This window comes from Oncorhynchus nerka, linkage group LG7, assembly GCF_034236695.1.
Source record: "Oncorhynchus nerka isolate Pitt River linkage group LG7, Oner_Uvic_2.0, whole genome shotgun sequence".
NCBI lineage: Eukaryota > Metazoa > Chordata > Actinopteri > Salmoniformes > Salmonidae > Oncorhynchus > Oncorhynchus nerka.
Window position 1 is genome coordinate 62,019,178 of NC_088402.1, and position 17,497 is coordinate 62,036,674.

General features: G+C 45.1%; 1 protein-coding gene across 5 annotated transcripts in view; it reads left to right on the forward strand.

The window, feature by feature from the left end:
- LOC115132126 (solute carrier organic anion transporter family, member 4A1) overlaps nt 1-17,497 on the forward strand; it is a 36,522-nt gene that overhangs the window by 12,689 nt on the left and 6,336 nt on the right. For 2 of the 5 annotated variants that reach the window (XM_029664387.2, XM_029664388.2), the window contains exons 2-6: nt 13,530-13,600; nt 14,189-15,264; nt 16,213-16,303; nt 16,821-16,942; nt 17,063-17,174. In XM_029664387.2, coding sequence (XP_029520247.1) covers nt 14,436-15,264; nt 16,213-16,303; nt 16,821-16,942; nt 17,063-17,174 — 1,154 coding nt within the window. In that variant the 5' untranslated portion in view covers nt 13,530-13,600; nt 14,189-14,435. Of the gene's footprint in view, nt 1-3,343; nt 3,452-13,529; nt 13,601-14,188; nt 15,265-16,212; nt 16,304-16,820; nt 16,943-17,062; nt 17,175-17,497 lie in introns of those variants that run through there. The other 3 variants (XM_029664386.2, XM_029664389.2, XM_029664390.2) reach the window with 3 other exon arrangements.

Below are 17,497 nucleotides of genomic sequence, written 5' to 3' on the forward strand. Positions count from 1 at the left end.
TCGGATCAACTCTACTTCTCGGCCAGAGCGTCCAGTGTGCACTATGAATTTACAAACGGACAATCTGACAACACTCTGAATTTAGGAACGGCCCAGAATGCACTCTTGACTATCCAGGGTAAATTTACGAATGCACTCATAAAGAGTTGGGCCTTTGAGGTTTCTGAATTATGATGCATTTGCATGACACTACAACATTCTATGGCAGCCATGTTAACTCCCCATTAAAATGACACGGGGGATATTTAAACAATGCTATGGAACTGAATGTCTAGAATAAGAACAAAATAAAAAGTTGTTCCAAATCTAAAGATATGGCTCTGGTTCTACCTCTTGGCTCTGCATGCAATAGCCATGTGAGCGCCTCCAACAACACATCAAAGGAAACTGTTTACCAAAGAGGAGGAAACCCTCCTCACTCCAAAGCAAACACTGCTGCTATTCATAAGAATGAGCTGCTATTCATAAGAATGAGGACCGGTAGCCCCTTTGCTTATTCATCTGAGCTCCCTCATTTTGATCTCACTTTGATATAGAAATGAAAAGACTCGAAGATCCCAATATAAATGGAACAGGTCTGTAAAACACTAGAAGGTTTGCCAAATCTTGTGTTTGGGCCTTGTTTTTCTTCATATATCCGTTGAACTGGGATACGCAAACAACTAAATAACAGACATCACCCCATGGCTCATTGTGAACATTGTACCCTGGCTCAAGTGCGTCCTTCCAGCTCCAGACTAGTTCCCATAGTCTAATCTAGAGTCTTACTCTCTCAAACTATCTGAGGGAAATGGGGATATCTCCACTTGGCCATCAATCAACTGCTCAATACGATTTAATTAGGATTTAATCAAATGTTCTGGTCTGGCTCACCACCGCATACTCTTATATCTGCAATCATCATGACCATTGTTGCTGAAGCCAGATAGTACTCGTCTTTCTCTGTTATTTTAACAGCAGTAACAGACCACCAGTGCCATCATTTCATGCAGAATTATGAGGACAATATTACTACTACTGTATATGGCATGTAGCCAAAAACCCTGATGTCATAAACATCCTCAAAGCTGTGAAAATCAGGTTTTTGGTGTTACCTTTGTGGACTGAGCACAGAGGTTCTGGCAAATAATTGCTCGTTTTGAGGATCCTGAAGGCAGCAGCAGATGATTTAACCTGTAAAGTGGCCCTCAGGGAAAATCAGGCAAAACCTGAGGGTATATCATAAAGGTGATGAGGTAAAGGGTGTATTTGTTTGTGTGTGTTATATTTTAGCGAGGGAGAGAGAGAGAGAGAGAAACACCTCACAAACACACAACACTGTGATAATTCACTTCAGAAGAGCTGAAGTGCTATTCTGTTCACGGTTAGGATAACGTTTCCCTATATACCGGTCCTGAAACGACCCCACAAATCAAATCAAATCAAATGTTATTTGTCACATACACATGGTTAGCAGATGTTAATGCGAGTGTAGCGAAATGCTTGTGCTTCTAGTTCCGACAATGCAGTGATAACCAACAAGTAATCTAACTAACAATTCCAAAACTACTGTCTTATACACAGTGTAAGGGGATAAGGAATATGTACATAAGGATATATGAATGAGTGATGGTACAGAGCAGCATACAGTAGATGGTATCGAGTACAGTATATACATATGAGATGAGTATGTAGACAAAGTAAACAAAGTGGCATAGTTAATGTGGCTAGTGACATAAGAATGCAGTCGATGATCTAGAGTACAGTATATACATATGCATATGAGATGAATAATGTAGGGTAAGTAACATTATATAAGGTAGCATTGTTTAAAGTGGCTAGTGATATATTTACATCATTTCCCATCAATTCCCATTATTAAAGTGGCTGGAGTTGGGTCAGTGTCAATGACAGTGTGTTGGCAGCAGCCACTCAATGTTAGTGGTGGCTGTTTAACAGTCTGATGGCCTTGAGATAGAAGCTGTTTTTCAGTCTCTCGGTCCCAGCTTTGATGCACCTGTACTGACCTCGCCTTCTGGATGATAGCGGGGTGAACAGGCAGTGGTTCGGGTGGTTGATGTCCTTGATGATCTTTATGGCCTTCCTGTAACATCGGGTGGTGTAGGTGTCCTGGAGGGCAGGTAGTTTGCCCCGGTGATGCGTTGTGCAGACCTCACTACCCTCTGGAGAGCCTTACGGTTGAGGGCGGAGCAGTTGCCGTACCAGGCGGTGATACAGCCTGCCAGGATGCTCTCGATTGTGCATCTGTAGAAGTTTGTGAGTGCTTTTGGTGACAAGCCGAATTTCTTCAGCCTCCTGAGGTTGAAGAGGCGCTGCTGCGCCTTCTTCACGACGCTGTCAGTGTGAGTGGACCAATTCAGTTTGTCTGTGATGTGTATGCTGAGGAACTTAAAACTTGCTACCCTCTCCACTACTGATCCATCGATGTGGATAGGGGTGTTCCCTCTGCTGTTTCCTGAAGTCCACAATCATCTCCTTAGTTTTGTTGACGTTGAGTGTGAGGTTATTTTCCTGACACCACACTCCGAGGGCCCTCACCTCCTCCCTGTAGGCCGTCTCGTCGTTGTTGGTAATCAAGCCTACCACTGTTGTGTCGTCCGCAAACTTGATGATTGAGTTGGAGGCGTGCATGGCCACGCAGTCGTGGGTGAACAGGGAGTACAGGAGAGGGCTCAGAACGCACCCTTGTGGGGCCCCCGTGTTGAGGATCAGCGGGGAGGAGATGTTGTTGCCTACCCTCACCACCTGGGGGCGGCCCGTCAGGAAGTCCAGTACCCAGTTGCACAGGGCGGGGTCGAGACCCAGGGTCTCGAGCTTGATGACGAGCTTGGAGGGAACTATGGTGTTGAATGCCGAGCTGTAGTCGATGAACAGCATTCTCACATAGGTATTCCTCTTGTCCAGGTGGGTTAGGGCAGTGTGCAGTGTGGTTGAGATTGCACACAAACAATGGCTGTGTGGCCGGCGGTCAGACTAGGCTATTTCATTCTCCTGTTCACACACAACATTCACATTCATTTGCTGCTCTAGTGAATATGTGTTCAAATAATGAGTTTGCATTTACAGTAGTTACCGTTGTTTACGATTCACCCTTTGAGCTATAACCACAGAGATGTGTAATCTAAAACGAGGTTATACTGCAGTTGTTATATTATATCATATATATTATGTTATACTGTATTCTACAGCAGTGGTGTGTGTGTGCGTGTCATGGTTGGCCAGTGGGCGGTGGTGGTAAGCCCTAGCCAATTATCCAGGTGGATTAGGTACTGTAGTGGTGGGCTGTCCCACATGGCTGTCATCAGCAGGATCTGTACGTCAGGATTGGGCGTTGAACTGTCTCAGTGTTAGCCTTTAAGAGGCTTGGAGAGACTGGGTTAGAACCTGGGATACCTCCGTCTCTATCTCTCTCCCTGACTCAGTTTCCCTTACCCTATGAGGAAGAGTGGAGGTAGGATGCAAATCATGCTTAATATTTCGCTTTCTAATGAGTATTTATTGTAATGCTTCATTATTGGTATTGGGGAGTAATTGAGAAAACTGTATGGTCAATCTGAGGATTTTATTTTATTCTGTGCGAGTTTAATCTTCAATCTGATTATATTGTTAACTAAATGATGTTGTACTGAGGAGAGGAGGGTTAGCATATTATGCGAAAAGTTGGTAAATAGTTTACAGGTCCTGCGTAGCTTCCAAAGCTGAGGAAGAAAAGATTTTCTCCAGTCTCAAAATAACAGATAACAGCAATATGCTTTAATTGCATACTTGAAACAGTTGTTAGCTCTTCTTTCCTAGTACTTGCTCACCAGGGTTTAGTTGATCATTCAACAAAGCATCACATGTTTATGGCTCTGAAGAATGTTGGCAGGTCAAACTGTTTCTGCAGGTATCCTGAAAGTTCTAAAGCAGTTGGATTGTATGGAATAGAATGTTTTCAAAAATGTAAACCAAAAATGGTCTGTACAAACCAAGCAACAAGGAGTATGTTTAATAAGGTATTTTTTATGTTTGAAATAATCATTTGGTCATAGAAATATCCAAGTGTTATCTGACTAAAGGCTTTCAGTTATTTTTCGTTTCTGTTGGAATAGGTTTAATGAGATGGAGTCTGAGCTGTATAATTTGATTTAAGCAGTAATACATGAGAGGTCATGTGTTATGACAATTGTATCATGGCTGTTACAGCCAAGGCGAAGCCGTAGACCACCACAGCCATGATAAAAATGTCATAACACATGGCCTCTCATATATTATTGGTTACCAGCATTAAAAAGCAAGATTCTTTCCCAAACCATACAGTTTCTACAAAATGTGATGCTACATTCACTAACATTGGTTGTCAAGTGCAATTGTAGGCGCTTTCTGGTCATTAGTTCTATTCGTATTGGCTGCCATGTAAAGCAAAACGACCCAAGCGCTGGTTGATAGTTCCAGAAATGTGCAGGTTGCTATGGCAAGCAAAAATGGTTGCAATGGAGGCTCTTCCCCCTTGCTAGATAGCCGACTACACAGCTACCACACAATCACTGAAGCTGGAAAGACAGCAAACTAGCTGCTTTTTGTTTCGTTTTACCAGTTTCTCTATAGAAAATTCTTTCTATCCATAAAAATGACGCTGATACATGATTTTGACTGGCTGAGAAAAGCTGCCCGTCTGTCTTGCCCCGACTCCCAACACATTCATTATTATGGGACGCAGTGGAGATTGAATTTCAATATTGCAACCATGTTACAAATGTTGGACATAATGTATAATGCTTTACACAGTGGACAAGTTTATAAATTGCATGGCTTTGCAGATGAGACAGTGGATCTGTAAAGGTAGTAGTGTGTTGCTAGGTAATGACATAAACAATGGTACTTCTTATGAATGTACTGGCCATGTGTATATTGTCTCATGAAATGGGTTGTTTGGATTCTGGACGCTAATTGGTTGATACAGTATATGGGAGTTGTGGGACAATGCTCCCGCAAAATACAATGACGTGTTAATGTCATCATTCCACGGTCCTGCAGCCCAAGTATAAAATTCATAAAATATTTATATATATGACATCAAATCAAATCAAATGTATTTATATAGCCCTTTGTACATCAGCTGATATCTCAAAGTGCTGTACAGAAAACCAGCCTAAAACCCCAAACAGCAAGCAATGCAGGTGTAGAAGCACGGTGGCTAGGAAAAACTCCCTAGAAAGGCCAAAACCTAGGAAGAAACCTAGAGAGGAACCAGGCTATGTGGGGTGGCCAGTCCTCTTTTGGCTGTGCCGAGTGGAGATTATAACAGAACATGGCCAAGATGTTCAAATGTTCATAAATGGCCAGCATGGTTGAATAATAATAAGGCAGAACAGTTGAAACTGGAGCAGCAGCACGGCCAGGTGGACTGGGGACAGCAAGGAGTCATCATGTCAGGTAGTCCTGGGGCATGGTCCTAGGGCTCAGGTCCTCCGAGAGAGAGAAAGAAAGAGAGAAAGAAAGAATTAGAGAGAGCACACTTAAATTCACACAGGACACCGAATAGGACAGGAGAAGTACTCCAGATATAGCAAACTGACCCTAGCCCCCCGACACATAATCTACTGCAGCATAAATACTGGAGGCTGAGACAGGAGGGGTCAGGAGACACTGTGGCCCCATCCGAGGACACCCCCGGACAGGGCCAAACAGGAAGGATATAACCCCACCCACTTTGCCAAAGCACAGCCCCCACACCACTAGAGGGATATCTTCAACCACCAACTTACCATCCAGAGACAAGGCTGAGTATAGCCCACAAAGATCTCCGCCACGGCACAAACCAAGGGGGGGCGCCAACCCAGACAGGATGACCACATCAGTGAATCAACCCACTCAGGTGACGCACCCCTTCCAGGGACGGTATGAGAGAGCCCCAGTAAGCCAGTAACTCAGCCCCTGTAATAGGGTTAGAGGCAGATAATCCCAGTGGAAAGAGGGGAACCGGCCAGGCAGAGACAGCAAGGGCGGTTCGTTGCTCCAGAGCCTTTCCGTTCACCTCCTGGGCCAGACTACACTCAATCATATGACCCACTGAAGAGATGAGTCTTCAGTAAAGACTTAAAGGTTGAGACCGAGTTTGCGTCTCTGACATGGGTAGGCAGACGGTTCCATAAAAATGGAGCTCTATAGGAGAAAGCCCTGCCTCCAGCTGTTTGCTTAGAAATTCTAGGGACAATTAGGAGGCCTGCGTCTTGTGACCGTAGCGTACGTGTAGGTATGTACGGCAGGACCAAATCAGAGACATAGGTAGGAGCAAGCCCATGTAATGCTTTGTAGGTTAGCAGTAAAACCTTGAAATCAGCCCTTGCTTTGACAGGAAGCCAGTGTAGGGAGGCTAGCACTTGAGTAATATGATCAAATTTTTTGGTTCTAGTCAAGATTCTAGCAGCCGTATTTAGCACTAACTGAAGTTTATTTAGTGCTTTATCCGGGTAGCCGGAAAGTAGAGCATTGCAGTAGTCTAACCTAGAAGTGACAAAAGCATGGATACATTTTTCTGCATCATTTTTGGACAGAAAGTTTCTGATTTTTGCAATGTTACATCTCTTCAAGCGTCATGACATGACATCTCATGCGTCTGCGTTCATGACCAGAGAGCTAAGCAGACTGATGTCCACCCTTGTTGTGACTCGTCGCCAGGTCTGGCTCGCCTAAGCCCCAATGTCTGATGACTCTGAGACAAACGCTGAGAAAGCTCCCAGTGTTCCCCGGACTGCTTTTCGGACCTGCAGCTGAGCGGGCCATCGTACGTAGAAAACAGATGACTTAGGCTACACCACTGTGGGACCCACAGGCCAGAAACCAGGCATCACAGTCGTGGCAGAGGGAGGCGTGATGCACGTGAACCTCGCCGTTCTCACTTGGCCCAGCCGTACACACACCCTTGCTCCTACCACCAGCCTAACACTGGTGCTTGCCAGCCCCAGACGGCGATGCAGCCACCCCCCAACCCCCAAGAGGCCAGGCCGTGGTCGTTGTCAGTGCCCCCTAACCACACAAACAGGCGTGGAGGCAGAAACTGAATGGCAGGGCTCGGTCGTAGGCCGATTTTCCCAGCAGCACCTGACCTACTGGGCATCCCACTCCTCAGACCCATGGGTGGTGATGACCCTCTCACAGGGGTACAGGCTGCATTTCTGACGCCGACCCCCACCATTCTCAGGGATCAGAATGACCCCTGAAAGCTTGCACCCTCAACCAGGAGATCACATCCCTCCTAGGTAAGGGTGCGATCACAAGATTATAAGTATCAGAACAGCAAGATGGCTTTTACCCAACCTATTTCCTGGTTCCGAAGAAAGATGGAGGCTTCTGTCCAGTTCTGGATTTAAAAAGGTTCAATGTTTTCCAAAAAGTACTACCCGGCAATGGTTCACGTCCCTGGACTTACTATCACATTCCGGTGTTACCGGAACCCAGGCGTTTTCTGCGGTTCGCATTCCAGGGCCAGGGATACCAGTTTCCAGTATTGCCCTTCGGTCTCTCCCTGGCTCCTCGTGTCTTCACAAGATGCGTGAGCGCAGCCTTGAGCTCCCTCCACCTACAAGGGATCAAGATCCTTCCTTACCTCAACGACTGTCTCATCTGGGCCCCCTTTCGCGAGTGTGCAGCCGAGAGAACAGCGCTGACTCTGAACCAAGTTATTGGCATGGCTCTGAACTCCCACACAATGAGGGCATGTACAACACCTCAGCTCGTGGACAGCATTCTTCTTCTTCTGCAACAATTTAAATTGATTGCATTGGTGAAGGTACAAACCTTCCAACAACAGATGGGCATGCTCGCGGAGGCCTCTGCGGTGACACCGTTCGGCAAGCTGTCTTTATGTCCACTACAAGGGTGGTTCAACGACCTCCGCTTGGACCCCAAGTCAAGCTTAAACCACCCAGTTTATAATGCACTTTAATCCCAGGTGGATCTAATCCTGGATGCTTATCGCATTCATTCTGGTGTATATTCCACAAGTTACCACCGGCAAAAGCTATGACGTTGAAATGCCTATTTACTCTGTTCCATCTCACTGCTCAATCCACTGCATCCTCAGCCCAGCCAAGCAATTTATAGTCTTGATCTCCACTATAAAAAGCATCTTGACATTATCTCCCATTTCTTTTTGATTGTCAAAAGCAGAGATTTGTGTAAACCTAACTGTCTATTTCAATATTGAAATTCCATCTCCAGATGTCCCATAGTAATGAACGCTTAAGGAGTCGGGACGAGACAGGCAGACAGACAGACAGACAGACAGACAGACAGACAGACAGACAGACAGACAGACAGACAGACAGACAGACAGACAGACAGACAGGCAACGTTTCTCAGCCAGTCGAAATAATGAATCAGCTGGGGTCATTTTTATGGATATATATATACAACGAAATGTCAATAGAAAACGAAATGCAGCTAGAAATGCAGCTAGTTTGCTGTCTTTCCAGATTCAATTTGAAGTGATTGTGTTAGATATGCTGTTGGCTAGCTCCTCTGAACAATGGTGTCCTGACGACAGAGTACATTTTCTATGCCAGGCGAAATCGTTCATCATTAGCTCATTGTTATGGATCTATCCAAATAAATGTCACTAGAAAACTGATTAAACAAACGCAAATGCAGCTACCTTGCTGTTATTCTGGCTGCACTGTTTGATGTTACTGTAAGTTAGTTGGCTAGCTAGCAAGCAAGGGATAAGACCGTTGCCAGCCAGTATGGCTGAGAACGAACGACTGGGTCGCGTCCATAGATACAGAACAAAAAGACTAAATGACTGGGTCGCGAATCTGGCAACCAAACTGATAGATGAACGGGTTGCAACCCTAGATTTGTATCAGGACTATATCTTGTGGAAGGATGAAATAGTATGAATAAATTAATCAAAATAAAGTTTTTAATGAAAATATGTCAATCATTATTTCAATATGTCGGTAACCCGTTGTATAAAAGTGTTAATACCCTCTAAGCCGGTGTTTGGAGTTTATATTGGCATGGTTTTCCAGGCCCGAGACGACCCGTGCCAATATATCCTCAGAACACTAGCTTTTTGGGCATTGTCACTTAAGTATATCATGGGCAGGATAGGACGTAACAATGGGAATTCAAAACCACCCGTTGAATAATAGCTAGTAAGCTCATAGTCCGTGTTGGTATTAGATAGAACGTCGCGGCCCCGCCCACCTGTGAGGGAAAACAACCTGTGGTTATCTAGTTTACCCCATTGGCTCACAGCCAAAACTTCATATTTTTCAAACAAAATGTTCTTGTTGTTTTAGTAAATTACAAAACTACATTTAACAAAAGTACATGTCTAAAGATTGCATTTCAACATTGTCTGCTCCAGAGCGTTTTCACTACTTTGAATTTCTTTCATAACAGCACTAGCAGCCATGTGAGTGAGTGCAAGCTACCTACCGACCGGAACATTAAGCTAGCCAAGACCAGCAACACAAATTAACAGACTATACAGCTACAAGTAGTGAGTGGTGTTACAAACAAACTATACCTAACAGGTTAAATGGTAATTGCAGTGACATCTGTTGCACAGACAGCTTCTCCCACTCTCATTTAGGCCAGAATTGATGGGGAAAAGTTGCTAAATCCTATTAAAACCATTGGTGGTAAAACCAAGGAAGCCTGAAAAGTAGGCGGATTTGTCGTTTTTTTTAACCAAAACTTGACAGGCCTGAAAACTCGCTAAATACAGAAACAAAGTTGCTAAATTGGCAACACTGTGCTTAATGTCAATCACTCCTATGCCTAGGGTATAAGGGCAGTGTGTTTCTGTTTCATATTTTACTGTTTGCATTGTTTAACAGTGTAATGTAAGCATAGGGCTGTTGATGCAGAAACCTATTGTGGCTGTGGTCAGCTGTCTGAACCATGGACACACACATACACACACAGCTCTTCACAAAGTTAGGCATACATTTCAGTACTTCTCTCTGCCTTACCATCCGTTTTAATTTGTTTACTCGGAGTGAGGAATGAGAAGTGGAGGCGAGGTAAGGTGGGGTAAGAGATCGAGGGGTCAGGCGATGCTCTGATGGATGACCTTTGGCTCACCTGTTAGCCTGTGCTCTCTACCTTCTGTTCCACAGCACCAAATGCAATCAGTGGGTTTATTTGTATACATTTTTACCCTCATATGGTACCATTGTTTAAATCCGAGATATTATTCAAAGTGTTTCCACTGTCATTCATGGAGCACAATGAGAGTCAGTAGAGTACAGTATATAGGGAACAGTCACTGACTAGATATGTCTTCATGTAAAATGTGGGACTTTGATTTATACATGTTTGAGTTGTCAACTAATGTGAATTTCAACATGAAATCAGCAAAAAATTGCACCCTGTCATTGGATTTAGGTTCAAAGTTAGGTGAAAATATATGAAATTCCCTTAGAAATCAAATCAAATTGTATTTGTCTCATGCTTTGTAAACAAAAGGTGTAGACTAACAGTGAAATGCTTACATATGGGCCCTTCCCAACAATGCAGAGAGAAAGAAAATAGAGAAATTATAGAAAAGTAAAACACGTAATATTAAATGTAATAGTAGAGACACAATGAGTAAAGATAACTTGGCTATATACAAGGGATACCACTATTGAGTCAATGTGCAGGGGTACGAGGTAATTGAGGTCGATGATGTACATATAACTAGGAGTAAAGTGACAGTTAATAAACAGAAGCAGCAGCATATGTGGCAAGTCAAAAAATATAGTGCAAAAAGGGTCTATGCAGATAGTCCGCGTAGCTATTTGGTTAACTATTAAACATAGTATTTAGAAGTCTTATGGCTTGGGAGGTAGAAGCTATTCAGGGTCTTGTTGGTTCCAGACTTGGTTCCAGACAGGGTCCTGTTGGTTCCAGTGCATCGGCACTGCTTACTGTGCGGTAGCAGAGAGAACAGTCTATGACTTGGTTGGCTGGAGTCTTTGACAATTTTTAGGGGCTTCCTCTGACACCGCCTGGAATAGAGGTCCTGGATGGCCTCCCGAGTGGCACAGTATCGCAGTGCTAGCTGTGCCACTGGAGATTCTGGGTCTGAGTCCAGGCTCTGTCGCAGCCAGCCGCGACCGGGAGACGCATTGCACGGCGCAGAATTGGCCCTGCGTCGTCCGGGTTAGGGGAGGGTTTGGTCAATGGGATGTCCTTGTCCCATCGCGCACTAGCGACTCCTGTGGCGGGACAGGCGCAGTGCATGCATGACACGGTCGCCAGGTGCACAGTGTTTCCTCCGGTGTTTCCTGGCTTCCGGGTTAAGTGGGCATTGTGTCAAGAAGCAGTGCGGCTTGGTTGGGTTGTGTTTCGGAGGACGCGCGGCTCTCAACCTTCACCTCTCCCAAGTCTGTATGGGAGTTGCAGCGATGAGACAAGACTGTAACTACCAATTGGATACCACGAAATTGACGATAAAAAGAGGTCCTGAATGGCAGGGAGCTCGGCCCCATTGATGTACAGGGCTGTACGCACTACCTTCTGTAGCACCTTGGGGTCGGATGGCAAGCTGTTGCCATACCAAGCGGTGATGGAGCCAGTCAAGATGCTCTCAAAGGTGCAGTTGTTTTAACTTTTTAAGGATCTGAGGGCCCATGCCAAATCTTTTCAGCCTCCTGAAGGGGGAGAGGCGCTGTTGTGCCCTCTTCACAATTGTGTTGGTCTGTGTGGACCAGTGGTGTAAAGAACTTAAGTCAAAAATATTTTAAAAGTACTACTTCAGTAGTTGTTTGGGTTATCTGTACTTTTACTTTTTCTTTACTATGTTCCTAAAGACAAAAAATAAAATAGTGCCGTCTGGTTTGCTTTTTACATTATTTATACTTTTACTTTTGATACTAAAGTATATTTAAAACCAAATACTTTTAAAAACTGTTTCTCAAGTAGTATTTTACTGGGTGACTTTCACTTTTACTTGAGTCATTTTCTATGAAGGTATCTTTACTTTCACTCAAGTATGACAATACGGTACTTTTTCCACCACTGTTGTGGACAATGATAGATCCTTAGTGATGTGGACACTGAGGAACTTGAAGCTCCCGACCCGCTCCACTACAGCCCTATCGATGTGAATGGGGGCGTGCTCCCCTCCGTTTCCTTTAGTTCACAATCAACTCCTTTGTCTTGCTAACGTTGAGGGAGAAGTTGTTTTTCTGGCATCACACTGTCTGTTCTCCTCCGAATAGACTGTCTCATCGTCATTGGTGATCAGGTCAACCACCATCATCGGCAAACTTAATGATGGAATCGGGCAAGGCCGTGCAGTCATAGGTAAACCGGGAGTACAGGAGGGGACTAAACAGTACCCCTGAGGGGCCCCCATGTTGAGGGTCAGCATGGCAGATGTGTTGTTGCCTACCCTCACCACCCCACAGGTGTCAGGAAGTCCTTTGCTTAGTGATGAGCTTGGAGGGCACTATGGTGTTGAACGCTGAGATGTAGCCAATGAACAGAATTCTCACATAGGTGTTCCTCTTGTCCAGGTGGGCAGAGCAGTGTGGAGTGTAATAGAGCAGTGTTTCAAATCAAATCAAAACTTTTTGTCACATTCGCCGAATACAACTAGTGTCGACCTTAAGGTGAAATGTAAATTACAAGCCCTTAACCAACAGTGCAGTTCAAGAAGAGTTAAGACAATATTTACTAAATAAACTAAAGTTTTTTTTAATTTCAGAAAAGTAACACAAGATATTTTCATGAGGTATTCCACCTCAGGCGAGCAATACCTCGAGACTTTAATATTTAAAATATTTGACATTGCGCACCAGCAGTTATTGACAAATAGACACAGACCCGCCCCTCGTCTTACCAGACTTCACCACCCTGCTCTATATTATCTGGGTCGTTATTCAAGGACATCTCAGTGAAACTTAAGATATTACCGTTATTTTTTTCTTCCCTTTGTAATCTGTGATAGCACGCTCTGCCAGATCTGACAAGCATCAGAGCCGGTGTAGTAGGATTAGTCCTGTATTCGATCTTAGTCCTGCTTTGCCTGTTTGATGATACGTCGGAGGGCATCGCGGAATTTCTTATCAGTGTCTCGATTAGCGTGGCGCTCCTTGAAAGCAGAAGCTCTAGCCTTTAGTTCAGTGAGGATGTTTCCTGTAATCCATTGCTTCTGGTTGGGATATGTACGTAAGGTCACTATTGGGACAAAGTCATTGTTGTGCTTATTAATGAAGCCGGTGACTGATGTGGTAAACTCCTCAATGCCATTGGAATAACATAGAGACACACACCTCCTCCCTTGAGCTTACCTGACATTGCCGTTCTGTCCTGCCGATGAATAGATAAAATAGCTTGATGTATATTATCCATGCCCTTGTTCCACTACTGTCCCGTTGATAGGATAGTCCTGAACGATTCTCGTCCAGTTTGTTGTCCAGTGATTGTTCATTCGCCAATAGAATGGAGGGTAGAGGCGGTTTATGTACTCACCGATGTAGTTTCGTCAGGGTGCCCGTAAGTTGGCCTCTCTTATGCAATTGTTTCCTTTTCTGTGTTTCTGGGATTAGGGCCTTTCCAGGGTGAGCAGAATGTCCTTCTCCTCCGACTCGTTGAAGTAGAAATCTTCATCCAAATCGAGGTTAGTGATCACTGTTTTGATGTCCAGAAGCTCTTTTCGGTCATAGCGGAAACATTATGTACCAAAGAAATTAATATCAGCGCAGAAAAAACACTAACAAAAGCAGAATTGGTCAGTAGCCTGTACAATGAATGCTATCCAATGCAGCGCCATTACTCATATGTTGAAGACTTTTGGCAAATTCAATCAGTTTTCTATGATGATTCAATGGCAACACATACAAAAATGTGTTGATATGATGTGGAAAAAGCGTTGATTCAACCAATTTTAGCCCACTGGGCTGTGTTTTTTGGGGGAAACCTGTAGGTCTGGACAGATAAAGAGAAAGCAGTGATAGTTGTGCTAAAGCTACCATGCAGAGCTTATTCCTATGGACCGCTCCAATGCCCTGGGCACCATCACACGAGGATAATAGAGACCTGGCTAAACCATGAGACCTGGCTAAACCCAACCAGAGACAGATGTCCCCTGTCAGCAGGCACTAGACAAAGGAATTGGCTTAAATGAATGTGCTATATTAGAATCATGATTTTTTTATCCCAACATTTTCATATTTTCAAAATATGTCCTGTTCTCTCCTCTCTTTAGGATGAAGTTTCTCAGAGGCTCCAGAATGGCACATCCTGTCCATTCCCCGGTATAGTGGCCCTCCTGCAGAGCTGTGCTTTCCACATGCAGAGACTTTGACAGCTCCATGGCATAGGCACATACTGGGTACAGACAGTAGCCTACAGGAGAACAGCATCCTTATCTTTTAGCAGTCTCTCCCTCCCCCAAAATACTACCCTGTCTCCCAGGCCCCTCTCTCCCTCTCAGAGAGTCTCTCCCTGGAGCCATGCCCATCCTACTTAATGCCGACACCTCCTTCAGCTCCAAGCAGGAGCTCCTGGACCTCCAGAATGGCCCCATGGACCCATCCCTGGACACACCCAGCCCCTTGAACTCTCACGAGGATAGCCCAGTGGGCTCAGGCCCTGGCAGCCCTGCTGGAGAAGGCCCTGCTTGCCACCTCATCCTCACCAGGGCTTCTGCCCCTCTGCCTGGACAGCTTTACGGGGTTGAGGTGCCCGCAGAGACCCCCCTAGACCTCAAATTCATGCCCACGGACTCAGAAGGGCTGTGTGGCTGGGGGGCCCTGACGCCCCGATCCATCCAGACCTTCAACACCCCTCGCTGGGTGCTCTTCTTCCTCTGTGTGGCTTCCTTCCTCCAGGGCATGATCATCAACGGCTTCATCAACACCGTGGTGACCTCCATAGAGAGGCGCTTTGACCTGCGTAGCTACCAGGCCGGGCTCATCGCCAGCTCCTACGACATCGCTGCCTGTGTGTGCCTGGCCTTTGTCAGTTACTTTGGTGGGACGGGGCACAAGCCTCGTTGGCTGGGCTGGGGGGTGCTAGTCATGGCGCTAGGTTCTCTGGTGTTCGCCCTGCCACACTTCACCACTCCCCCATACCATGTCAGCATTCCTGAGCGGACAGGGGTGTGCACAGGGAACCGTACCAGCCCTTGCCATGATAGCGAGGGTGGGGGCCTGTCCAGCTACCGCTTTGTCTTCATGCTGGGCCAGTTCCTGCACGGGGTGGGAGCCACTCCCCTGTACACTCTGGGGGTCACCTACCTGGACGAGAATGTCAAATCCAGCTATGCTCCAGTGTACATTGGTGAGTCACTAAGCACGGACTGTAGGACCATTGTTCTATCTAATCTTTTTTGGAACGTGTATTTTCTCAAGTGTACTTTTCAGATTTTATCTGGTGCATATATTTGTCATCCATCAGAGAATAGTTTTAATTGTGTTTAATAATGTTACAATATTTGATTTTAAGTGAACTAAAAACACTAAATGTACTATCAAAGGAACTGTGAACTGTAGATGACTTCCTTGATTTGCTTATGGTCTAAACCAGGGGTACTCACCTCTTACCCTATGATGTCCGTAGCCTGCTGGTTTTCTGATGTAATGGGTGAATAGATTAGACCTTCGAGAATTGACATATTGGGAAAGACTCAGTAAAAAACGAGGTCTTAGATGTGAAAGTTAGGGTTATATCTAATGGCTCGGAAAGGCCGTATTTAACTCTAAAACAATAACAGACTGTTACATCCCTGTTGATTGAGCTCGATTGTAGTTGAAAGTTGTTAAAATTGGATGTTTGCGACGTTATGTCTCCACCTGAGGTTCAGCAGACAAGCCACAGAAACCCCCGCCACATCTGACGTTCCCTATTCACCTACCATCAAGGAGGATCAATGTCACACCCAGAATGAGGCCTACAATTTTGACCTTTTCAGGTTCCCTTAGACTTCCCATCTTTCCATTCAGCAGTTTCACCACAGACATGAATAATATGCCCTTGAATTGGAACTCTCCCCCGCTCTCCTAATTTCAAAGGCAACAGAAGCAATCGAAGACAATCTCCACCTTGTTGACCCCAGCGAGGATTCAGTGAACGCGCTCTGTTTCTGCGATTTTATCTATCACATTTAAACAACACAGATGAAAACCAAACCATCAAAGCAGGAACATTTAGGTATTTTTACTCCGTTGAAAGGAAGTAGGAAGTCCCTAACTGACGCACGCAGCTCTCCTCTGGTCTCTGTTTCCTCAGGGATCTTCTATACAGCAGCCATCGTGGGTCCAGCAGCAGGGTACCTTCTAGGAGGACACTTTCTCAACATCTACACAGAGGTTCACATGAAGTGAGTACCTCAGTTGTTCTGTCTCCACCTTTTTTTATTTTTTTACCTTTATTTAACCAGGCAAGTCAGTTAAGAACAAATTCTTATTTTCAATGACGGCCTGGGAACAATGGGTTAACTGCCTGTACCTTGTCAGCTCAGGGGTTTGAACTTGCAACCTTCCGGTTACTAGTCCAACGCTCTAACCACTAGGCTACCCTGCCGCCACCTACCATACACCTGGACTAACCTCAGGGAGTTAGCCACTTAAGGTAGCTGTACTTACCATTTCTAGATCAGTTAGACCCATAGACTGTATAAAAATGGTTCACCTTAAAATTGGAGATGGCAGCAGAGCAAAATCTTTCTAAAGATAAAGAATAGTGCCATCTAGTGGCCATTTGTAGTGTAACCTTTGCTCAAATTCCCCCCCAAAAAGCTCTCAACTTAATTATTGCCCCTAGCACACTCTTTCTCACTCTTTTGTCTCTTTCTCATCTTCTTCATTCCTTCTTCTGTGCCCCTTCCCTGTGTGTAGAACGGACTTGACTCCAGAGAACCCTCTGTGGGTGGGGGCCTGGTGGATTGGCTTCCTTGCAGGAGGGGCAGCAGCGCTGGTCATCGCCTTGCCCATCCTGGGCTACCCACGCCAACTACCAGGTTACTTACCAATTTAGTGTCACTTCACCAGCACCACAGAGCACTAAACAATCAGATCAGCAACTACCCCAATCTTTGCCATCAACATGAATATCTCTCTTTTCCCCCTTCTCTCTCTAGGCTCTCAGAAGTATGTGGCCATGCGTGTATCTGAGGCTCACCAGCTGAAAGACGGCAGTCAGGCCAGTGCATCAGACCCTCAGTTTGGGAAGTCAATGAAGGACATGCCTAGGTAGGTGACCATACACTCTAGGACACTAGAGGGACCACCAGAAAGCCCTACACTCTTACTTCATAACTCTCACACAGATATACGACATACATACAATAGTGTAATCCCTCCATGCATAGCTACAGTGTTTATTATGTGTCCTGTACCCCACTTGAGCTCAGAAAGCCAGCTGGTTCTCCATGGCAACAGGGGATTACTGGGAGGAAACAGGACAGTGATTACACCGTATAACATGGTAGTAAAGTATTTATTTTCACTGTGGCTATCTTTTCCAGGGTCAGGGATGGACCTTTAATTAAGAAGATAAGGTCTTACTAAAGAGA